Consider the following 24171-nt stretch of genomic DNA (forward strand, 5'->3'; position numbering starts at 1 on the left):
TAAGGTGTTAGTAAAAAAGGTCAGCTCGTTTGGCACATGTATTAGAAAAAAAAAATGTCATTTCCTAGTTGTTGTTTTTTTTGTGAAGATGATGTCCAAGTGAACTCATTTTATTTCATTAATCAATATATTGTCGCAATAATGTAACAGAAAAGTACTCTAATAAATGAATAAAAGTGCGTAACATAGATGTTTACCTGAAAATCAAAAGACAAAGATGGTCAAAATGCATAATAATAACACTGAATTGATGGTCAAAATGCACTGGCGGCCAAATGTCCTATTAAACAATGCCCTCTTTTGTACTTAACATGATCTCCTTTTCAAGCACTCTGTCTTCTCTTAACTAGTATTTTTTTTTTCTAGATGCGCGAGACTTGTCAATACAGGCGGAGCTAGCATGAGAAGAATTGGTTTTATAAAACTCAATAATTTAGGTTCGGATGATGTATATTTGTTAAAAATAATAAATTTTAATTTTGAATGTGTCTCGTCTTGTCAAAGCTAGAATTGTTGTGTAGGTATTACATTTTAATTTAATTTTAAACACATGAAATGAGTGAAATACCTTGATCCACATCTTTATAAAATCATTTTTTGATAAATTTATATATGATTTCTGATGTGGATATTATAATATAATATATCTCCAACACGTAATGTAGAAAAGTGAATTCACACACGCAGCTTTCCATATATGCATTGATGATTTAGCTGTGTTTATATTGCATAACTACTTGTAAGAGATGTACTTTAATGCTGTTTGCCACACCTTTTTTTTTTTTACTCAATTGTATCCATACTCATAAATTGACCAACCAAAAGAATGTCACACATAATGAAATGGCATTATTTTCGTACTTTATTAGTTCTTGCTTTATATATTTTTCCTACTTCGATTCTCAATCTTATAATTCCCTCTCTGCTACCCCCAATTTTCAAATAAAAAATTATATTTCTTTTGAGCCAATAATCTATCGAACACAATTTCTGATCTATCCCACAAAGTCTGCCTACATTCTATATATCATCCTCAGATTTCACTTGTGGCACTACGCGTTGAATATGTTGTTGTATTTTAAAAGGTCGAAATGAAAGTTTGAACGAGTAGGTTGCAAACTCAATTAATAGTATTTACTAGCTAGCTCCTCATAGAAGAAACATAATACTAAATTCGATTTTTGATTCTATGAAGATCTTGCATTTGATCATTTGAATTTCATTTGCTTTCATAATGAAAAGGAAGAATTGCATTTAGTGCACACAAAGGCTATGACCAAAAAAATAAAATTGACTGTATATATAGCTATCATTGTCATCAATAAACCCAACCTAATTAGTTGTGCACCTAATTAATACTATATATCATGAGGAGAGTCGGAGACCAATATCATTAAATTTGTTGAAACTGAAAAGACTTGTATATACACTCATCTGTGCTTATCCTTTATGTCTACTTGTACAAATTATTAGATTCCTATAAGATGGAGTGTTAAGAGAATCCTATGGTTATACTGTAGTTAACATATTTTACATGATTACTTATCCACATAATAAGCATTTGAGAGCACACGCAAAAGCTTTCAAATTTTTTGAATCATAAGTGTCTAATTATAAACATTTTATCATGTGTTTAAATACTCAATCGAAACATATCATAATTCAAATATCTAAATAAAATATACTGAGAAGTCACAAGTTTAAGAAATTGTTGACATACTAAACAAATTATTTAACAGTTAAATCTACTTTTCAACGTAAGACTAAAAGCTAGCGTAATCAGTGGACACGGTCTAATGAGTAGATGGATTACAATTGTATAAATTCTAACACTCATTGTTACCCATTGTATTGTATTGTATCGTTACCATTACTACAATGTTTGTTTTGATTGTTACTTAAAATGTATTGTATTGTATTGTATTGCTAAATTTCGTTGTTACGTAACAATGAAAACCCCCATTTTATGAAACAACCGATTTGGTGTGTTCCCATTGTTACTTAATTTCTTTTTTTCAATTATATCATGGCATAATATTTCATAATACTTGTTTACCATTTACCATATATTATTTAATTCTAGTCAAACCTTCTACCCTAGAATAATTAAGTATATTTTAGTAAATTTATAAATTACAATACAGTATGATACAGTCAAACCAAACAATTAAAATGTTATTAAACAACAACAAACAAGACAGTCTAGCCAAACATTGTATCTACCATACAGTACAATACAATACAGTATATTATGAAACAATGAGTAACAATGATCCAAATAGAGTGTAAGTCTCTATGGGACCATATATACTGCTAGAAATATGTCACCTAAGAAAAAATATTATTTAGTTGCAAAATATAGTGATTTTACTTTGCATAATCCGGAGGAAATTTCCTTATACAAACTTTCAATGGAAAATTACAGTTCAGTGTCTTTGGATCATCTAATTTATAAAATATGCACAACATATAAACCGAAGTGTATAGATAATGTATGCATCGACCATATTAATAAACTGACCATTTACGTAAGTTTCCCAATTGGAAATGAACCAAAATTGGGCGTGTTAGAGTTGCAAGTTGCAACCATCATGCCGTAAATCGAATTTCATATCACGCTAAAGTATTAATTTATTAACTATATAATAAATGTTGATTAAAAAGCAGTGCTAAAGTTGCCTTATTTCAATCTGGACGTACTTCCTGAAAATTGATAGGCAATTCAACCTTTTTTTTTTCTTGAGCCAAATAAGTTGAAAACTATATATTCAATAACTACCTTTTTGTCTCTACCTTTCATACTAGGCGATGTCACATTCATATTTTACCAATAAAGAAATTGAAAGAGAGATGAAAGATTAGAGAAAAATCACTCATTTGCTTAGTCTCAAGAGAGAAAGTCTTAATACATAGGGGTCCTTATGTAGTGTGTATTGGAGAATATAATGCTTGCATTAGCTTGATGTATTATTAGTACCTTGTTTGGTACACTTTTCTAACCTATGCATAACTAATGCTTGTATTAGTAATACAATTTATTGTGTATTGAAGAGTGTATTACTAATACCATCTATTTCTATGCATTAGTAATGCAATGAGTTCTAATGCATGCATTTAACATTATTAAAGACATAATTACCCTCAAAAACTTTTTTTACATCCTTTCCACTATATTTGTGGAAGATATTTTTGTAAACAAATATTTTTTCTAAAAAAATTACATTATGTAATGCATAATATTTTTAGTACACCAAACCAAACATTGCATAAAAAAGTTCATCATAACTAATGCAAACATAACTAATACAAACATTACAAATGCAAGCATTACTAATACACTATATTTTGCATTATTCTTATACACTCTACCAAACGACCCTGTTAGGTTCAACTTGAGGCAATGGTTATATTAAAATCGACTGAATCGAACCCAAACTGTTTACAAGGTTATTAAAAAAAGAGTCATAGGGTTTGATATGAATTTAGAATCGCATCGAATAGTTAGGTTACGTTCTCTTGAATTATTATAATTAAAAAATTAAAAAAAAGTACCAATTGTGTGATACCTGAACAAAAACTAATTTCCACAATCTGACAAATTGACGTCAGTGCAAAAAAAAACTGTCATAATGTGTACAAGTTTGTTAACATACCCAGTGTAGTCACACAAGTGGGTTACAACATACGTAGACCTTACTCCTACCCCTTTGTGGGATAGACAGGTTGTCTCCGATAGCAAGAAATAGTAGATGTAAGAAACAGTACAACCATTATAGTTGCATTAACAATTATCACCATCATCACCTATTTTAATCTACAAGTAGATTTTGATGTTCCAGTACATTTGTTAAGCTAGAGTTCAGGAATAAAAAATATTGGAGAAAATTAAGTTCATTCTCCGAATCCAGAAAGCAACAAGACCGCTTATAACATAGATTGGAACGAAAGAAAACGAAAACTTACAAGCAACCAAGAAGACTGATACACCTAGTAGCAACTCAACTAGAAGAAACAGATGAAGCAGACTGAAAGTTTTTGAGCTCAGCTGTTACCTTCTGCTCATCAAAGTAATCCTGAAGAGCTGTCATTTTAATCTTGTTGCATTTTAAGCTTTTAATTGCATCAGCAGTGGCCAAAGCACCTGCAACTGTTGTTATCACTGGTATCTTATATGCGAGAGCCATCCTTCTCAGCTTCCGGCCATCAATCTGATCAAGGGCGTCTCCTGAACTTGTGATCACCATCAACTGAATCTGTCCATTGGCAATGAGATCAGCAGCATGTGGCCGCCCTTCATGCATTTTAAGCACTCGCTCCACTGGCATGCCTTCTAGTTCGAGTACACGTGCAGTTCCGGAAGTTGCAATAATTTGAAATCCAAGTTCCGAGAAGGCTCGAGCAATTGTAGTAAGATGGGGTTTTGTCAATTCATTTAAACTGAGGAACAGAGTACCTGAAAGTGGCATTTTCTGTCCAGCAGCAATCTGTGCTTTGGCAAATGCAATTGATGACTCATAGTGGATACCCATTACCTCACCAGTGCTGCGCATCTCAGGACCAAGAAGCACATCACAGCCTTGGAATTTCTCGAATGGAAGAACAGCTTCTTTAACTGATACATGTCTGGGGATAACCTCCTTGGTGAAGTTTAGGTCATATAGGGATTTTCCTGACATGACTAGAGCAGCGTATTTTGCCAACGGGTGCCCAATTGCCTTGGAAACAAAAGGAACTGTTCGTGATGCACGGGGGTTAGCCTCGAGCAAGAACACCTCACCAGAAGTAGTAATGGCATATTGACAATTCATGAGGCCACACACATTTAGCCTCTTTGCCAATTTTGTAGTCCACGCCCTAATAGTTTCCAAGCATGAATCTGAAACTGTTTTTGTTGGAAGCATGCAAGCTGAGTCACCTGAGTGAACCCCGGCCTGCTCAATGTGCTCCATTATTCCACCAATGACCACATTACCATACAAATCAGCAAGTGCATCAATATCAATCTCTACAGCATCAGTTAAATACCTGTCAATCAGGACAGGGCGCTCCGGGTCTACCTTAACAGCATTTTCAAGGTATGTCACTAATTTTTCATTGTTGTAAACTATCTCCATTGCCCGGCCACCTAAGACATAAGATGGTCGTACGACAACAGGGTATCCTACTTCTGCCGCAATGGCAAGGGCGTCCTTTTCGCTCTTTGCAATACCCCCTTTTGGCTGAGCGATCTGTAGTTCATTAAGGATGGCATTGAACCTCTCCCTATCTTCAGCTGCATCAATGTTGTCAGGTGATGTACCCCAAATGCTAACAAAGCCAGCTCCACTTTTGCTCTTAGGCCTTCGCTCATCCAAGTAATTCTGAATAGGAAGAGCCAATTTCAATGGGGTTTGACCTCCAAACTGCACAATGATACCATCAGGTCCTTCCAAGTCAATGATATTAAAAACATCCTCAACTGTCAGAGGTTCAAAGTACAGACGATCACTTGTGTCGTAATCTGTAGAAACTGTCTCAGGATTGGAATTCATCATAATTGTTTCATAGCCTGCGTCCTGCATAAACCAAAAAAATCAAATTTCAAGGTTGAAAAGCAACATGGGAGCAACTTGTAACCATAAAATGCCAACTATGAGAACCAAGAAGAAAGACCAATACATTATTTTGATCTAGCGAAGGATACGTTATATTTCAAATAACAGATTATTGCATAGTGAGAAGGCTTGAAACTTTTTCTTGTTTGTTGTTATATTATTTTCCTTGTTTGAGAGCCTTTTGCACTTTTACTACTAAATGGTTGCAACATCAATTAGTAAGGAATTATTTTAGTAGTTTCTGACTCAACAATTCCGTGTGATTGGTCTCTAAGTCAACCTTATAATTTTTCTAAGAGAACTAACCAAAAATTATTAGCATTCCGTAAGAAAACAAAAAAAAAAACAGTAAAAGATGTGGGGAAGTTGAGAATAAACATTTTCATGAAAACTAAAAACTACAAGATCGAAAAAAAATGATAATTGATATGTGAATACCATTTCTGTGTCAAATTCCACATTACATAGAATGCAACATTTCCTTCTATTAGCAATTATGTTATTTATCCATATGTTTAGTTTGAGCTAAATCATCCAAGTCACTAACTAATAATTATATTCAGTATTTGTATGAACTTGCACTTTATTATTTAATTTTTATTCGGTTACTTAAAAATATGTTCTAATAAAAACTCTTGTCAGTATGAAAATCTATTCTACTAGTGTGATATCTCTACTATAGGAGTCTTCTATATTCAAAGAAGATTTCAGTTTTTTTGGTAACAACCTTTTCACAACTTACGCCTCTTCTCAGATTATATTCAAGTTATTCATTGGCAGTTGAAGAAGGATAACTAAAAGGCAATGCAGAAAAATTGGACCCTAAATCAATTGTCAAGAAACACAAACCTGAAGGGCAAAGGATGTATGACAGCAACAATAATCAAATTCGATGCCCTGTCCAATTCGGTTTGGTCCTCCACCTAAAATCAACACTTTCTTCCTTTGTGTAGGAGCTGATTCACACTCAAGGTCATAAGATGAATACATATAAGGTGTATCAGCCTCAAATTCTGCAGCACATGTATCAACTCGTTTATATGCTGGTTTCACACCCAGAGACAAACGCCTCGACCGAACCTCCTGCTCACTAGACTTCGTCACAAAAGCTATCTGCCTGTCACTAAATCCTCTCTTTTTCACTTCATAGAAGTCATCCTTTGTTAAGTCAGACAAACTGTGAGCCAGAAGGAATTGCTCCACATCTACAAGCTCCCTTAGCTGAGTGAGGAACCATTTGTCTATGTAACTGAGCTCATAAATGTCATCTACCTTCATCCCCCTCTTCATTGCAGCATATACGGCATGGATGCGATCAGGATTAGGAACCCGAAGACTATACTTCAATTTGTCCCAATCCCAGTTCAATTCCTTAACCTGTGCACAGCCCCATCCAGAATACCCGCATTCCAGAGACCGTACTGCTTTTTGGAAGGATTCTTGGAATGTGCGACCTACAGCCATGGATTCACCAACAGACTTCATCTGGGTTGTCAGTATGGCCTCAGATCCAGGGAACTTCTCAAATGCAAACCTTGGTATCTGCACAATTTTACTTTGTTTAGAAAACAAACTGCAGATATATAAATATTGGCGATTGGAAAAAAACAGAACAACAATTTACATCATCTCCAGTATATAATTTATTATAAAAATGCCAATTAAAATATTATCCCACCACCAGATTTTGAAATATTGTATCAAGATTGTAACAACGTTGCATAGACTTTTCAAAAGACTTGCTTGCAGCAACTAGAATACTACCATAATGCAAAAAAGTAGTTATAGGAATCAAGCTGATGATAGAGATGCAAGGGATCAATTCTGTTGGTAAGAATACATTTCTTTTATCATACACTGGCGCTACAAAATCCAGGTTGAAATATTAGCATTATTGGTCATAGCTAGGACAAACTAATTCACTGTACCAAAGGAAAGAAGCAGTAAATATTTCTTGTTGTCAAGTCACACTAGCATGTTAGAGAGATGAGTATGTTGAAGACATAATGGATACCTTCATGCAGGACTTTGATTTTTAACTTGCTAGAAACTAGATACCAGTCTTTCTCCTAAGTAACTGAATCCAGAAAAGCTGAGACAACCGAATGGAGATTATAGCATTCTTCAAGTAACATCAGTATGTTATAGAGATGAGTATGTGTAAAGGCCATAGACGTCACCTTCATGCAGGGCCCTAATTCTTAACTTACTAGAATCTAGATACCATTCTTTTTTTTGATAAAGGTAACTTTATATTCACGTCAAAACTCATCAGCAGAGCATGATGAGGTGGGATTTACAGCCCCACAGGGGGTAGTTTCTAGATACCATTCTTATTCCTAAATAACTGAACAGAAATAGATTGAAATGAATATTTTAGTATTCTTTCATTAGAAAGAGCTCATCAAAACTCTAAGCAGAAAATTAACACAGAAGAGAAACATACTACACAATTCAAGAGAATAAATAAAATAAGAAATATAGCTACTTGCCTTTGTAACTACATAATCAATGGATGGCTCAAAACTAGCTGGAGTCTTCTTTGTGATATCATTAGGAATCTGATCCAGAGAGTATCCCACTGATAGCTTAGCAGCCATCTTAGCTATTGGAAAGCCAGTAGCTTTTGAGGCTAAAGCTGAAGACCTTGAAACTCTAGGATTCATTTCGATTACCATGACTTCACCATCAACTGGATTTACAGCAAATTGCACATTGGAACCACCACATTCAACTCCAATTTCCCTGATGATGGCAATTGAATAATCCCTAAGCCGTTGGTACTCTTTATCTGTCAAAGTCTGAGCAGGAGCCACAGTGATCGAGTCCCCTGTATGGACCCCCATAGGATCAATATTCTCAATTGAACAGATGATAACCACATTGTCAGCCAAGTCTCTCATAACCTCAAGCTCATATTCTTTCCAACCTAACAAAGACTTCTCAACCAAAACCTGTGATGTCAAACTAGCTGCTAACCCGGACTTACATATAGCCTCGAATTCCTCTCTGTTGTAAGCAATTCCACCACCAGTCCCACCCAATGTGAAAGCTGGCCTAATAATCAATGGAAACTCCCCTATTTTACTAGCTATCTCAAAACACTCCTCCAATGTGTTCCCAATGCCCGAAGGTGGCGTCTTTATCCCAATATTCTTCATTGCCTGCTTAAACAAATCTCTATCCTCCGCCTTTTTAATCGCATCAAGCTTCGCCCCAATCAACTCGACTCCATACTTATCAAGCACGCCACTCTCTGCCAATGCTACAGCTAAATTAAGAGCAGTTTGCCCACCCATCGTTGGCAACAAGGCATCAGGCCTCTCGTTCTCTAACACTTGCTCGACAAGCTCTGGTGTCATAGGCTCAATATAAGTCCTGTCCGCCGTTTCTGGGTCGGTCATAATAGTTGCAGGATTTGAATTAATCAATATCACCTCATACCCTTCTTCCCTAAGAGCCTTACAAGCTTGAGTTCCTGAATAATCAAACTCACAAGCTTGTCCTATCACTATCGGCCCAGCACCCAGTATCAAAATCTTCTTTATATCTGTTCTTTTCCCCAATTTGTCCGTTCCAAGAAACCCCTTTTGAACAGAATCATCATTGATTTGCTCATTTACAATCGAATTCACCCTTTTCCGCAAATGGGTATTGTTACTGAAAACGCATGGCCGAGAATGGAGGTGCAAAAATGAGGACTTTTTGTAAGTAGACTGGGGAAACCGTGGGAAAAGCTGAGTTGCTGATGAATATATTCTGGAAGACGGAAGAACATAGGAAGAAGAAGAGGAGATGAGCCTATATGCAGCATTTTCACAGCGATTCATACAGTAATCCATCTTGATGAACAACTTTTTCAAAAGGATTCAAGAAAATTGTCTCTGGATTTTACAGATTCGGCGAACGCTTTTTCTGCTTTTTGGCAGAGCGGAACACGGAAGCTTTTTAGTAGAGTGGTGGAGGAAGGATAGATGGTGGGTTCAACTGAGGCTAGGGTTTTAGAAGTTGTAATGTTAATTAATTAACATTCCACCAAAAATAAGAAAATAACAAAAAGAAAAAGATGGACAGGGATAAACTGATTAGCTTTTGAGTTAAATATGAAAAGAAAAAGAAACACAAAATAAATATAAATATCCCCATATAAGAAAATAAAGAAAAAATAATAATTTTATGGCTTACCAAAACATTTAATCTTAAATGTGTCACGTCAAATGTAGAATGTACCAAATATTTTTAAATATTGTGCTTTTCTTACGTAACTGTACATGTAACAAAAAAAATTAACAAAATAATCGCATATATATATATATGATGTTTCGATATAGTATAAATAATGTATAACTATGTATCAGAGTTATATATAAGTGACACTATACATTGTTTATATACTAATTTATACATTGCAACAGTTCATCTTCCTCAAGCCGTCTAAATTTTTAAATATGAGTTCATTTCGACATTTTGAGTATTTTAGTGTACACGAAATAATTCACGTGTACGGCACATCTAATTTTAAAATTGAGCTTGAAGCTTTAATGGCTAATGGAGTCTTTCGTTCCCGATTAACTCAAAATCTCCTCCAAACAATCCCAAATTATATATATAAATTTTTATTAATAGTTCAAATTTTTTAATATATTATTCACTCAAAATGAATCATGTTACAACATGTCGAATTTTAAAATAGAGCAAAAAAAGGTTCTTGATATATTTATTCTAGAAGTTTTGTCGTGATTCAATACCTGAAGCATTACTTGACGTTCTTCTCTAAGAGGTAAGCTCATTTACGTCTTTGTTCAACTTGTCAAGCTTGAGTGTTAGTAAAGAATAAGGAAGAGAATTATAGAATTGTTTCATCCATAATTAGAAGTTTTGAATTTGAGCGTTGGATATGAAAAAAAATTTGTTAAGAGTATCACCCTCATATAGGCCTGCAATGTGCGATACAAATTTGGTTGGGGGATCCAATATGAACTTCGAACATTAAATGAAAAACCAAAAAAATTACCAATGAAAAAAAAAAAAAAAAAAAAAGGAAGAGGATAAAAAATAAAGGGACCTGCACTTCATTGGCAATAATAAATGCCGATTGGTCATTTTATGTAATAAATGAAATTTGATTTATTTTTAGGTGAAAAGTTGAAAATATAAGATTATTTTAAAAAAAAAGTATTTCTTTTTTAAATGGTTGAAATTTAAAAAATAAAAAATAAAGTGAAGGGAGGAGTTCGGCAAAATGGATAAACATTAAAAGGGACCTTCTCTCATTTATGGTCGAATTATAACTATCATTTTTTAACGACGTAGTCTCCATTAACTCTAAATTCATTCAAACCAGCATTATACAAATCTTAAAGGTAGTTCGTCCATAAATGGACAAACTATAATTTATTTTTGTTAACTCCGCTCACATGAATCTATATCTCTTTCTTCCTCACATGAAGCTATATCCCTTTCTTCAATAATAAATATGTGGGCTATTCACTCCATTTTTGTGTCGGGCTCATGAAGGGAGTATTAATTTTGAGCTCATTCTGACAATATTACGACTACTTTTTACTTTTAATATCTACTAAAAAAAAATAAAAAATTTCATCAATGTAAATATGTAACAATTCAAGAGCATAGTCGTTTGGTTTTTCCAATAGATCGTCTGACTTCTTTGCCAAATTAGATAGAGTAAGGAAAATTAGAATTATTTTCATGATAAATCTAGTTGGTTAAATATATTCAACTATTATGGCAACGGTTAAATAAAATGACATACAAAAATTAATATTATAATGCCTTTATCAGAAAAATATTCACGTAAAATCATCAGTAAAAAATAAATTACTATGCATTAGTATCAAAACTGCACATCAATGGTGGAGTTCAACTGAATAGAGATGAATGAACCATGGCTGTGATTTGGAGCAATACAAAGAAAACTGTAACTTTGATGAAATGAGAAAAATCGTTATTCCTTTCATTTACAATTGGAGTATATATACACATGAATAGTATTTGAATTGGAAGGTTCTAGAAAGAATCTAACTAACCAGTCTAACTAACTAACTAACTAACAACTCCTAACTAATTAGCTGATTAACTAGATCTAAACTTGATTAATACATTAACTACAATCCTCAATAATTAGCAACAAAAAAAAAAGTCAATATAGTGACAAATAGAAAAATAAATATTCAGACCACAAAAGAAACACACTAGAAGAAATAACAGCCTACACAATATTATAAGAAGTCGAATGTTACACAACCAAATTTTAAACGAATATGTGTCTAGATGTTTAACAAATTAAATCTAGACTAATAAATTTGACTTATCATTTTTTATTTTTAAAATAATTATGTAAAAATTTATAATGTATGAATGATACTCTACTTGATAAAAGTTAAAATTATTAAATGATATGATTTTAATAGACATTATAGACTATAGTAACATTTAATAGTTTTTATCATATTTCATATTTTTTTTGTGAATGATAAAGATGCGTGTAAAATGGCTCAAATATCATTGTTAGATACAAGTTCAAATAGAATATATATAAATCTTTGCATAAGTTCATACCACTTTTTAATTTTAAGAAACAATTTTACCAATCCACTAATTTGAATTTTATATTTAGATTGATTATATTATTGTTATTATATATATTGTTATAAATATAAAATTTTCAAAATTTTAAAGCATTCTATATTACACGTATACCTTATTTTAGTTATAATATTGATGTGAATTCTAAATTTTAAAAATATAAAAATATATTTGTTTAGAGGTTATTAGGAAAATAAAGTATGATATTAATCTGATATGTCTGATGGAATACAAAATTAGTGTTGTATCTCTTCAGTTTTTTATTAAATGTTCTAAATTAACGATATTATTAACGATATTAATCTGAAAATGTAGGATGGAATACAATCAATTACTATTAAATGTTCTAAATTAATGATATTAATCTGAATATGTCTGATGGAATTAGTGTTGTATCTCTTTATTTATTATTAAATTTTCGAAATTAACGATATTAATCTGAATATGTATGATGGAATACAATCATTTATTATTAAATATTTTAATTTAATGATATTAATCCGAATATATATGATGGAATACAAGAATTAGAGGATTATTAAATGTTCTTAATTATGTTTAAGCACTAATTAAATTATGTCAATTATGTTTTAAGCGTTAAATAATTTTATTTATAATATAAACGAACAAACAGATACATTCAAACCAGAAAAAAAAATACTCTAATAGAAAATAAATCAATGATGTTTCAATTTAAAATTTTTATTTTCTCGAAAAAAACATCTTGCATGATATAAATTAAAGTTGAACGCCACAAATTATAAAACTGAAAATAATATATTTGCAGACATTTAACAAAGTAAGTCTAGAGTAATGAAATTTAACCTACCATGTTTTAATTCTTAGAAAATCATGTATGACTAGCAGTCAAAACAAATTTTATGACCATAATTACCATTAAAAAATTGGTTTAAGCTAATTAGGCACAAAAAATTAACTTTGTTTGTTAAATGGGAAAATTGTATGAAATACAAACTATTAATTCAAATAAAATGTTATAGCTATAGTTTATTTTATTTGTAATTCGCAACAAACATCCCATTTTTTTGCCATCTGATTCAGTATACAATTAGTCATTTTCGATATACAATTAGTCATTTTATACATTTCGGTATAAAATGTGTTTGTGTAAAGTGAGAGAAAAGTGTATATACAAATACAAATACATATATTTTTGACCTATACACTTATAATTATACAAATTACACTGTATAAATGAATTTATACAAAGCTGAACAATTTGTATAAAATTTGATGTATCTAGCGAATTATACAAATCAAAAACTCCATAACAAATATAAAATTTGCTATGGAACGCAATTATGCAAACTATAGCTATAGCATACACATATGATTTTTATGTTTGCTATATGTGAAAGTTGTTCTTGTTAAATTGAGTTGGACTGTTGGAGTAATTAATATTAGAAGTTCTAGACAATCCTTGCTCAAGCCTAATAACACTATATATATAATTACTTTAAAAGGGAAAATATCACAAATACAATAAAATAATTTTATTTATATCAAATAGTTAACTTTCCATTTACATTAAAAAAAACAGTCTAAAATTAGCGATATATACAAATGCAACAAAAATTATTTTCAACAAAATGTTCATATGTATATGAAATTTATCGATATGTATATCTAATATATTGATATGATAGAAATAGTGTATACTCGTGTATAGATGATGTATAACTATTTATATTAGAAATGTATAGACACTTATATACATTATTGATTCAATAAAGTATACATTGCATATATATTGTTGATACAGTAAAGTATACACTAAAGATCAATTTTTTTTCAATTCCAACCAACTCTAATCTCCTCTAAACAACCCCAAAATTTAGAGAGCAACTTTCACATATAGCAAACACAAAAATTATATTTATATGTTATAATTATAGTTTGCATAATTGCGCTCCATAGAAACTTTATGTTTGCTATGGCTATTTCGCTATATATATATATATACAAAAGAAGCAATGTATAATCTGTTTCGATATACATATACAAAAGAATCAATTGTATAATATGTGTTCGTATAAAACGAGAAAGAGTGAAAGACAAAAGAAAACTGGGCAGGGGAAGATCGTATTTGTATAATCATAAGTGTATAAGACGAAAATATATGCATTTGTATTTGTATATACAATTTTCTCTCGCTTTATACAAACACAACGCAATGTATACACTTGTGTTTGTATAAAGTGTGAGAGGCGAGTGAGAGTGGCGAGCGAGATCTGGGAGAGTAGCGAGCGATATCTGAGAGAGGGTAACGAAAATATATGTATATATATATAATTTTCTCTCGCATTATACAAACACAAACACATTTTATACATTTGTGTTTGTATAAAAGCGAGAGAGGCGTGTCAGACTGCCAAGCGAGAACGAGAGTGGTGAGCGAGATTCACCATGGAGAGAGGCGAAATAGAAACAGTTTGCTACGGGGTACAATTAAATCAAACTATGGATATAACATTTACTTTGAATTCATAGTTGTATAAATTTTAGGAATCACATAGTTTTTATATGAAATTACAATCTATCCCTATTTAGTTTGTAATTACATTAATCTCTGAAAAAATAAAACAAACCGGATACATAATATGTAGCTCGGATACATTAAAAACTAGCTAGGATACATAATATGTAGCTCAAATACATTAAAAACTAGCTCGGATACATTATAAAATAATTTAGAATTAGGAGAGAAATAAGAGATTTTAGAGATTTTTAGAAATAGAAGGGAATATTAGAAATAAGGGAAACATAAGACGTGTATTTCAGTAATTTTTTCTTAATAGTTTGCTATTATATACAATTTTCCCAAATTTAGATATGAGCCTTTCTCAATGTTTCGAGTCTTTTGCTATATTATTTACTAAATAAATTGATGTTTGCACCACTTCACTTGCAATTGAAAAGTGCCAAAGGATCATTTTCAATAATAATAAAAAAAAAGATTATTTTGGATAAAATTTGTAAAGGAGGAGTCAGTTTGCTTAATTATATCTATTTTAGATTAAAGCATAAAAACTGAATGTCCGAATGAATCAAGTATGACATTTACATTGTATTTAGTGATAAAAATTTGAAAACACTACATAATGAGAATTTTGAAAAAACGAAACAAAATATGTACAAAATTATTTCTTACTTCAAACTAGTTTTGAACTATTTATAATACATGAATTTTTTATTTTTTTTACTTTCTACTTTGTAATAAAATTTAAATTATTATTTTCCCCAAAAAAAATTAAAATTATTAAGTGATTGAAAATTTCTCCTATATAGAAGAGACAATTCAGTAACTTTCGACATGGCTGGTTATTGGTCATTTAATTGGCAAGTGAGGACATTTTTGTCATTCCAACTTTTCAAAGTGAAAAGTATTGCATAGAAAAATTGTACTATCAGCCTTATTATTTGGGCCTTCTTAACATCTTTAGAAAAAAACCTATACTTTTCTACTAAATTACAGATGAGCAACTTTCACATATATCAAACATAAAAAACCTATTTGTATGATATATCTATAGTTTGCATAATTGGGTTCCATAGCAAACATAAATATGTATATTTCACTATACATATACAAAGAAAACAGTTGTATAATTCGCTATGCATATACAAAGAAAGCAATTGTATAATTCACTATACATATACAAAAGAAAGCAGTGTATAATCTGTTTCGGTATACATATACAAAAGATCGATTATAAGATCAATTGTATAATTTGTGTTTGTATAAAGCGAGAAAGAGAGAAAGACAAAAGAAAACTAGGCAGGGGAAAATTGTATTTGTATAATCATAAGTGTATAGGACGAAAATATATGCATTTGTATTTGTATATACAATTTTCTCTCGCTTTATACAAACACAAAGTATACATTTGTGTTTGTATAAAGTGAGAGAGGCGAGCGAGATCTGGAGAGTGACGAGCGAGATCTGGAGAGTGACGAGCGAGATCTGGAGAGTAGCAAGCGAGATCTGGAAGAGGGGAGAGAGGGGAACAAAAATATATGTATATATACAATTTTCTCTCACTTTATACAAACACAAACGCATTTTATACATTTGTGTTTGTATAAAAGCGAGAGAAGCAAGCGAGACTGCCACCAAAACGAGATGGCAAGCGAGATTCCACCAGGGAGAGAGGCGAAAATAGCAATAGTTTGCTATGGGGTACAATTAAATCAAACTATGATTATAACATTTAATTTGAATTAATAGTTTGCTATTATATACAATTTTTCAATTAGAGATTATGCCTTCTATCATTGAGTATAGTGGGGTCCATTTAATTTTATCATTGACACGTATACAATGTCACGCATTGTAAAAGAAAAAAAAATACATATTAAATTGTTTAAATTTAATATAGTTACATAATTTAATAAAATTTTATTATTTAGCTTTTATATTCAAAACAATTTATTTTTTAATATTATATATATCATTAAATAACTATATAAGATTATTAATAGTCATATTTATATTTTTAAAGTATAATTAATAAAATTAATTTTTAAAAATAAACTCCTAATAAATAATTTATTAAGAAAAATGTCAAATTAATTTAAATCAAGTATATGTTTATTAACTCGACGTAAGTATTCAAATAATATTTCACCTTTGTGAGGTGTAAATACAATTCACCAATATTTAATTATTAGAGTTTATATTATACACACAATTTATCAGCGTAAAAAGATAAGAAATCATAGCATGTTTTTCTTTGCAAGTAAGTTTTTTTTTTATTGAACTTTCAATACTTTTGCAAGATCAATAAGAATTTTTTCTTTTTGAAAAATATTGAATTGCTTTTTATTATTAAAATGACGTTATGGAAAGGGCAAAAAAACACATTCTTTCTTTTAAATTATGTGGTATAATTTAACCAAAAATATACTTCCTTTATTTGATTTTTGTGAAGTAATTTAACTAAATATTGATATACTTTCTTTTTACTCTTTGAAATATTAGGGAATTTTACTTTGGAATAAAAAAACTCTATATCAACATATTTGGGGTCCATAATTATAGGTTCTAATGTACAAGATTTTGATAAATTAAAATCTTTAAAGTTAAAACTATTTTTAAACATAATAATGTTTTAAAAAAAATTGAAAAATTAATGTCATACAAAAAAAATAAATTATGATTTCTTCAATGAGGGGTTTGACCCTTACTCTCGAGAGAGAATTAACTATAAGGTTGCAAAAATATCAATGCTTATTATAATCCTAAAATATTCTCTCAGTTACTATTTATATGTCACTATTTTCCTTTCGCTTATGTAAAGAAAATATACATACCTATCTTATAAAACTTGGCTCCAACAATTAATATATAATTTTGATATATATCTATGTGTCACACTTGCTATGTACTTAATATACAATCTTTTATATATGTGTCACACTTGCTATGTTGGGCCCGAGCTGCCATCCACTTCTAGTAATTAACAGAGATTACAGTCATTTTAAATATTTTTTTGCCCTATTTCATTTTTACCCCGTAATGATAGAGATATGTGCAGGAATTTCATTTTTTCTAACCTAAAAAGTTGAAATAGATAACTGAAACTTAGTCCGATTAAATTAGTCCAATTAAAATTATAGTCGGAATCTACTTCAAATAAGTTCAAATTATATCTATTTTTCCTTTCTTTTTGAGTTTGCAGTGGATTCAAGTTAGCTCCGCAAATTCAAAAAAGGGGGATACCAGATTCAAAGTTAACTATAATCAAAGCTTTGCGTTCGATGCTGCCATATGAAGGTAAATTTACTTCTTCATATCCTCCAGTTGTAGAATGTTTTTGTAGCAGCGCCTACCAGGTGTTTGAGTTTTTGCCCAGTTGAGTTATGACGCCTTTGTTATTTCGGAAATTGAAGAAAAATATTTTATTCATAAACTGCTGAAGTATTATTGGGAAGTATAAAAATACTGATGTAAATTTGAGTGTATAAAGTATGAGACTCTAATAATTTCTACAATTTACGCATAAGGGATATTAATTAGGTGCACAACTTAGGTTGGGCCTATTGATGACAATGAACTCTATACCGTCAAAAAATTTGGTCTTAGCCTTTGTTGTGCACTAAATGCTGCTTCTTTTTCATTATCAAACCAAATGAGATTCATATGATCAATGCAAGATCTTCAGAGCATGGAAAAATCCAAGTTATGTAGTGTATGTTTCATCTAAGAGGAGCTAGATAGTACCATTAATCGAGTCTGCAACCTACTTGTTCAACCTTTGATCGAGCACGACATTCTTTTGATTGGTCAATTTATGACTATGGTACAATGAGTTAAAAAAAAGAGTGGAAAGCAACACTAAATCACTATAGTACATCTCTTAGAAGTAGGTAGCAATATAGACAGCTAAATCATTAAAGCATATATGGAGAGCTGCATGTGTGAAATCCTTGAAGAGCTCCATCTACACTTATGGAGGGCTGAGTTCTTTGTTAACTGCTGCCTTTTCTGAATTGCAATATGTTTGCTTTCTTTCACAAGGTCATGCTCTGCTTGATGAATTCTTTATTTGGATCATTTAAGTTGTTTTACTACTTCGTTACTGCCAATACTTGTATGACAAAATGCTTTAAAGCATGACCTTTGGAACAACCGTTTCATAGATTTAAGTTGAATTATGTTGGAGATAAAAGGACACAACATTTCATGAACTGTATAATACTATAAGATGTTTCTTACTCTTAATACTGGTAACTTTAGCAAAGACTTCATAGGCATATTCTCTACTGTTGCAAAATGCAATTTCATTTATACTTTTGAAATTTTGTACCTGGTGTCTGTTTTTCTAATGATCATGTGTTGTGTAACTGGTTTATTGCAATTTTTTGGGTGCAATGTTGGTTCTCCAAACAGGTGTAAATCAGAATATCTTGAATTTAGAGTTTCTTTTTTTTGCTGTGAACGTGAATAATGGGGTCAAGGTGGAAAGGAAAAGGAGCAGAAGTTCAAGCTCTTGCAGATCCCATTTCAGAAATAGTCAGCCAACTCCAATCTTCTCTGATCAGCTCCAATTCTAAAGGACTGCTTTCTGGTACGGGTGTGCTTCTTAAAGCAGATGCAGAACTAACTGACCTCCTCAATCGTGCATGTTTTGGTAGGCCTAGGGTAACATTAGAAAAGAATGAGCAATGGTTTCAGCTCTCCACGGAAGAAGCTTTTTATCTTCAACATTCTCTAAAATGCATTAAGATTGTTGACCACAATGATACTGAACTGAACGGTGACGAGTTATGGAAGCATATGACATCAAGCAGGGAAAATTTTCCTATCCTATTCAAAGCTTTTTCTCACCTTCGAAGTAAGAACTGGGTGGTTAGATCGGGCTCTCAGTATGGGGTAGACTTTGTTGCCTATCGTCATCATCCTGCCTTGGTACATTCTGAATATGCTGTGCTAGTTTTATCAGCACAAGATGGTAATGCAAATGGCCGCTTGAAGGTTTGGTCCGACTTCCACTGCACTCTTCGCCTTTGTGGTAGTGTGGCGAAAACATTATTAATTCTCAACATTGAAGAACAGCAAAGTTGTGCAACTTCTCCGTCGTGCTTAGATAATTATGTTGTTGAAGAGAGAACAATCACAAGATGGAGTCCAGAGCAAGGCCGTGAGAAAAATGTTAAATCTGACTCAAGAGTAAAGTAGGTTGACTGATTCAAGATTAACTCCTACTTTATCTTGTTCTAGTTTAGTAATTGTATTGTGATTTAAAAGCACTATGATTACTACTCTGTAAGCCGTGTTTAATCTACCTATTTGTTGTAGGCATTTTGGGCTGACTTTATGCCCAGTAGAAATGGTAAACAATCCTTTGTTATTGCACTTAAAACAAGTTGTTGCATTGGGAAAGAACTAACCTATTCCAAAAAATCAGTTCAAAGAGAACCCAGGCATAAAAAGTTTTGGAGAATCAATTGAAAAATATAAGATATATAGTCAATTTTCTTGGGGGAAAAGAAGGGGCAGGTGAAGTATGATGAAAGCATTTTGTTCTAACAAGATAGCAATGACAAACATAGGAAAAATACATTACAAGCTTTACTGTCTTGTCATGTGGAAGCTCTTAGAAGTGTATCCTGCTTGGTTGAGATTTCTCCATCCTGGTTTCTCCATAAGGCTCGTCATTATCGATCCGTTTGTTGTGCCTAAAGGCTGCTATTGCAACCATATACATAATCACAAGAATGATCAATATGACAATGTTGATGACAGACACTTTCCTCCAACTCTTTTTCAGACTTGCCAGAACACCAGCTTTGCAAGAGTTGCAGTTATAGCAGAGTTGCTGTTGATAATTGCTCCATCTACCACAATCAGGATCACTTCCTACGATCCCGCTTCCTGGGTTCCACACCGTCTCATTCAGGTAAGTGTACCCACATTCTGTAGGGGGTTTGCAACAACCAGACTACATAAAAAGTTCAAAACTATGTCAAAAAGATTGTTTTTAAGTAACTTCCAAAAGATTTGAACAATGAAAATAGATGGCAAATGCATGTCTGATCGAATTGATCAAGTCATGTAGGAACAAGGTTCAAATCTATTTGCCTGTTTAGGTATGCCTAACCTGCATGCATCACTCAACACACGACTGAAGCACTAATGGTTTATGAATCCATCATCAAGGATCTTAGCTAAGCACTTTGGGCTTGTATAAATGTTAAAAGCAAGAATAGTCATACCCATATAGCAATAAGGAGAATCAAGCAGCTATACTGTATGATCCTCAATTCAATAATTTGGCGACAGCTTGGGATTTTCAAGGAAGAGTCCCGATCCAAGAAAAGAAAAATGAAGATACACATCGAGGTAGGTGAAAATATTTCAGTGAAACTACACGTCATTCCTCATTAGTTGAGATCGAATATATGAATCTTGTGTATTCATCCTATTCTATTTAGATCAAATGATTCATCAAGATAGACTATTTTTACTTTCTTCATCAACCTACAACTACTCTTAGGATTGGCTACATTTTGCTAAGTTCAAACAGACACAGTTAATTCTGTGTTAGACATTTAAGTATCTAGCACACATAGCCTCTCTTGCTCTTCAAAGAGCACATATGTGATATGTCAATAATTGGGGGGCCTAACTTTTGGAGCTTGCTGGAAAAGTTAGGCTTCAATCTTTTTCCAAAACAAACTATAGTCATTCACATCAACATCAACCTTGTGAACACTATTTTCTTTTGGTAGTGATAGATATTTTTTAAGATTATTTAATATTAGACACTGATTGAAGCAATAAGTGTTTTCAACACCAAAATGTCCGCAACAGTAAAATTTATCTGCACACGATGTAATGCCACTTGCAAATTAGATTGAAGACATACTATAAAATTTCTTTTTTTTTTTTTTTTGACATGTTGATCTATGTTACATCAGGGAAATATGTGGTTAAAGTGACATAAACTAGAAAAAGTTTGTCTTTTGTTTTCTTTTTTTACCTTGGACCACTTGAAAAGAGGATATTCTACCAAGAGAAGTAAAGCAAAATGAATAAAATCAAGATGAGTCCAAAACAGCTAACATCCAGATTCCAGACTCATAAAACATGCATTTTGTCACAGGTCAAAAGCACCACATTATTGCAGCAAAAAATATCTACCTTTTAAAATTGTGGAAGCATTCATTAGACAACAATAGAAAAGTTGGTAAAATGTCTCGTCACTAAATATAATAAAGATTAAAAAAAGTGGATAACCCTAACCACATTGAAAAGCCAAGAGAGGAAAAGAAACCCCCAGAGAATGTTAATTCTAATTGTCCCCACTTTTTGTTTTGTCACTGAGGAAGCAAATATTTTTCCTACTTTATATTGGAGTCAGACTATTTTGGATTCGTGTTAGGCAAGGGCCCTTCAAGGATAGCACTCCATTTTTTATACCCAAAACTCGATTCAGGAACCTCTTGATCAAGGGAGCAACAGCCCATCCACTGCACCACATCCGTTGGTGCTAGTGAGGAAGCTAATCATTTCATTATGCACATGATTATTATTATTATTTGTATAAAAATCATATTAAATTCAATCAGTTGAAGTTGGTTGCTTTTCTCTGTTTTTTTTTTCTCTCTTTTTGTTTTATTTCCTTCTTGGTAGGTTGGAAATTGACAAGAGGCATATCTGTTGGCAACTCACTTATCTATAATCTACACATAAATATGTTAAATAATTGTGCATAGTTGGGACAGTAGCGTCAATTCCCTAAAAACAGATGTACATGCAGAGTGTGCTTGTCCGAACAGAAAATATTTTTTAGAAAAACAAAAAAATGTTCAAGTAAATATTTTTTAATGTTTGATAAGTGAGCAAATTAAAATTATCCGAAGAGCATTTACAAACATTGCAGAGGTGAGGTTGTGTCAGGGGCAGAGGGGATGGGGTGGTCAAGGGGCAAAGGTTAGGAGCGGATGATTAACTTAAAATGTCACTAAAAAAAGTCATATTTTATATTTTTCAATATTTATGCCACTAGAAAAGTCATTTTTTTCAGAAAAATGTTCTCCGAAATATTTAACAAACTAAACATGAAAAAGTTAAAAATAAACTAAAATACAACACCTACATATAAGTGTAATTCAATAAGTGAAATTATGCAGTTTACTAATCATATTTTTTTAAATATCAGTGTCCACACCTCGACTATATTCCTATGAGGCTAATCATGTTTCATATTGATGTTAAAACAACAAACAAGAAAATAATCAGGAGCAAAACAAATTATATTTTCCTCTTAAAACATTATTCATAGTAGAACTCAAATCATATAGTACCATAAAAACAGAGTGAAAACTAACCACAAAAATAAAAAAAATAAAAAAAATCTTTAACACTTACCTCAAGAGGACTAAGCCTTCTAAGATTAAACACCTCAACAGGCTCTGGAATTCCTCTATTATAAGTCCTTCTCATCTTACCACAAACATGAGAATCCCTAATACAAGAACTGATTTTTGACCAATAACTCTGACTTGCAACTCTTTCTTCCAACCACCCAGAGTAATCTTCCAAATGGTACTCTGAGTAGACCCGGTTCATAACGGGTCGACCCGACCCTTTATCAGTGACAGCATAAGCAAATATGACAAATCCAATCAAAGCAGCAATGATAAAAAACATAACCCAAAGGTAAAGGTACATAAGGAAAGTGTTTCTATAACAAGCACCAGCAAAACCTGCTAAAGAAACAACCATAATAGAACCCCAATAACTATTAAGGGCCACTGAAGAAATTTTAAGCAATCTGTGTTGTTTGCTCTGCTACTTAACCATATTCCACCACCCAAGATTGGGATTGATGCAAGAAATGTTAAGAAATTTACTAGACCTATTAAATGGTTACTGGTTCTCATAGTGAAAAAGCTCTGTTTTTTATTTTTTGGGGTGTCTTGTATATGTACTTTCTTGAAAGTTTTTTTTTTTGTTGTTGATATGAGAGTGTTTTTGAATGAAGAAAAAGGAAGTGTCTTTCTTTATGAGTACTGTGGAAAGAACAGAGAAAAGATGAGGGTCTTTCCTATTAAAATCTTGTTTGGATGGTTGTTAGCGTTCTATTGTATTATTAATTTAAATATAATGTTTATTAATTGTTTTTAAATTTTATTGTATGTTTAAATCATCATTAAGTTACGATGAATTTTATTTATTTTTTTGTGTAGTGACTGATTTGGTGTGAATTTTTTTTTTATCTTGTCTTTACTCTATCTTTTCATAGTGTATCTATTGTATACTATTTTTTTTGTTATTGTGCAACATTATGTAATAATGAAGAATAATACAACCTTTCTAAATATTATTAAAATAATACTATACAATATATTATGAAGTATACTTATCAACTATCCAAACAGAGTGCAAGTGATGGTAAGCAAAAGGGTAAGTGTGAAGTGAAGTGACAGAAGCACCCTTTTT

General features: G+C 31.8%; 2 protein-coding genes and 1 pseudogene across 3 annotated transcripts; 1 reads left to right on the top strand and 2 right to left on the bottom strand.

The window, feature by feature from the left end:
• Nucleotides 1–3750: 3750 nt before the first annotated feature.
• LOC125808040 (carbamoyl-phosphate synthase large chain, chloroplastic) lies at nt 3751–9620 on the bottom strand. Its single transcript, XM_049487817.1, has 3 exons — nt 8087–9620; nt 6444–7136; nt 3751–5555 (listed from the first exon to the last, which is right to left on the bottom strand). Exons 1-3 carry the CDS (start codon nt 9434–9436, stop codon nt 3999–4001), a joined length of 3600 nt encoding a protein of 1199 aa, XP_049343774.1. The 5' UTR covers nt 9437–9620; the 3' UTR covers nt 3751–3998.
• A 9511-nt stretch (nt 9621–19131) lies between these two features.
• Nucleotides 19132–20082, top strand: LOC125807657 (tRNA-splicing endonuclease subunit Sen2-1-like). Its single transcript, XM_049487394.1, has one exon. The coding sequence runs from the start codon at nt 19171–19173 to the stop codon at nt 19900–19902; it is 732 nt and encodes a 243-aa protein (XP_049343351.1). The 5' UTR covers nt 19132–19170; the 3' UTR covers nt 19903–20082.
• Nucleotides 20083–20150: 68 nt separating this feature from the next.
• LOC125807872 (tetraspanin-3-like) lies at nt 20151–23641 on the bottom strand (annotated as a pseudogene). Its single transcript, XR_007441671.1, has 2 exons — nt 23098–23641; nt 20151–20665 (listed from the first exon to the last, which is right to left on the bottom strand). The product of XR_007441671.1 is annotated as a tetraspanin-3-like (transcript).
• Between the last annotated feature and the right edge of the window lie 530 nt (nt 23642–24171).

This window comes from Solanum verrucosum, unplaced genomic scaffold (genome assembly GCF_900185275.1).
Source record: "Solanum verrucosum unplaced genomic scaffold, falcon-dt-bn FXZP01000183.1, whole genome shotgun sequence".
NCBI classification, from domain to species: Eukaryota; Viridiplantae; Streptophyta; class Magnoliopsida; order Solanales; family Solanaceae; genus Solanum; species Solanum verrucosum.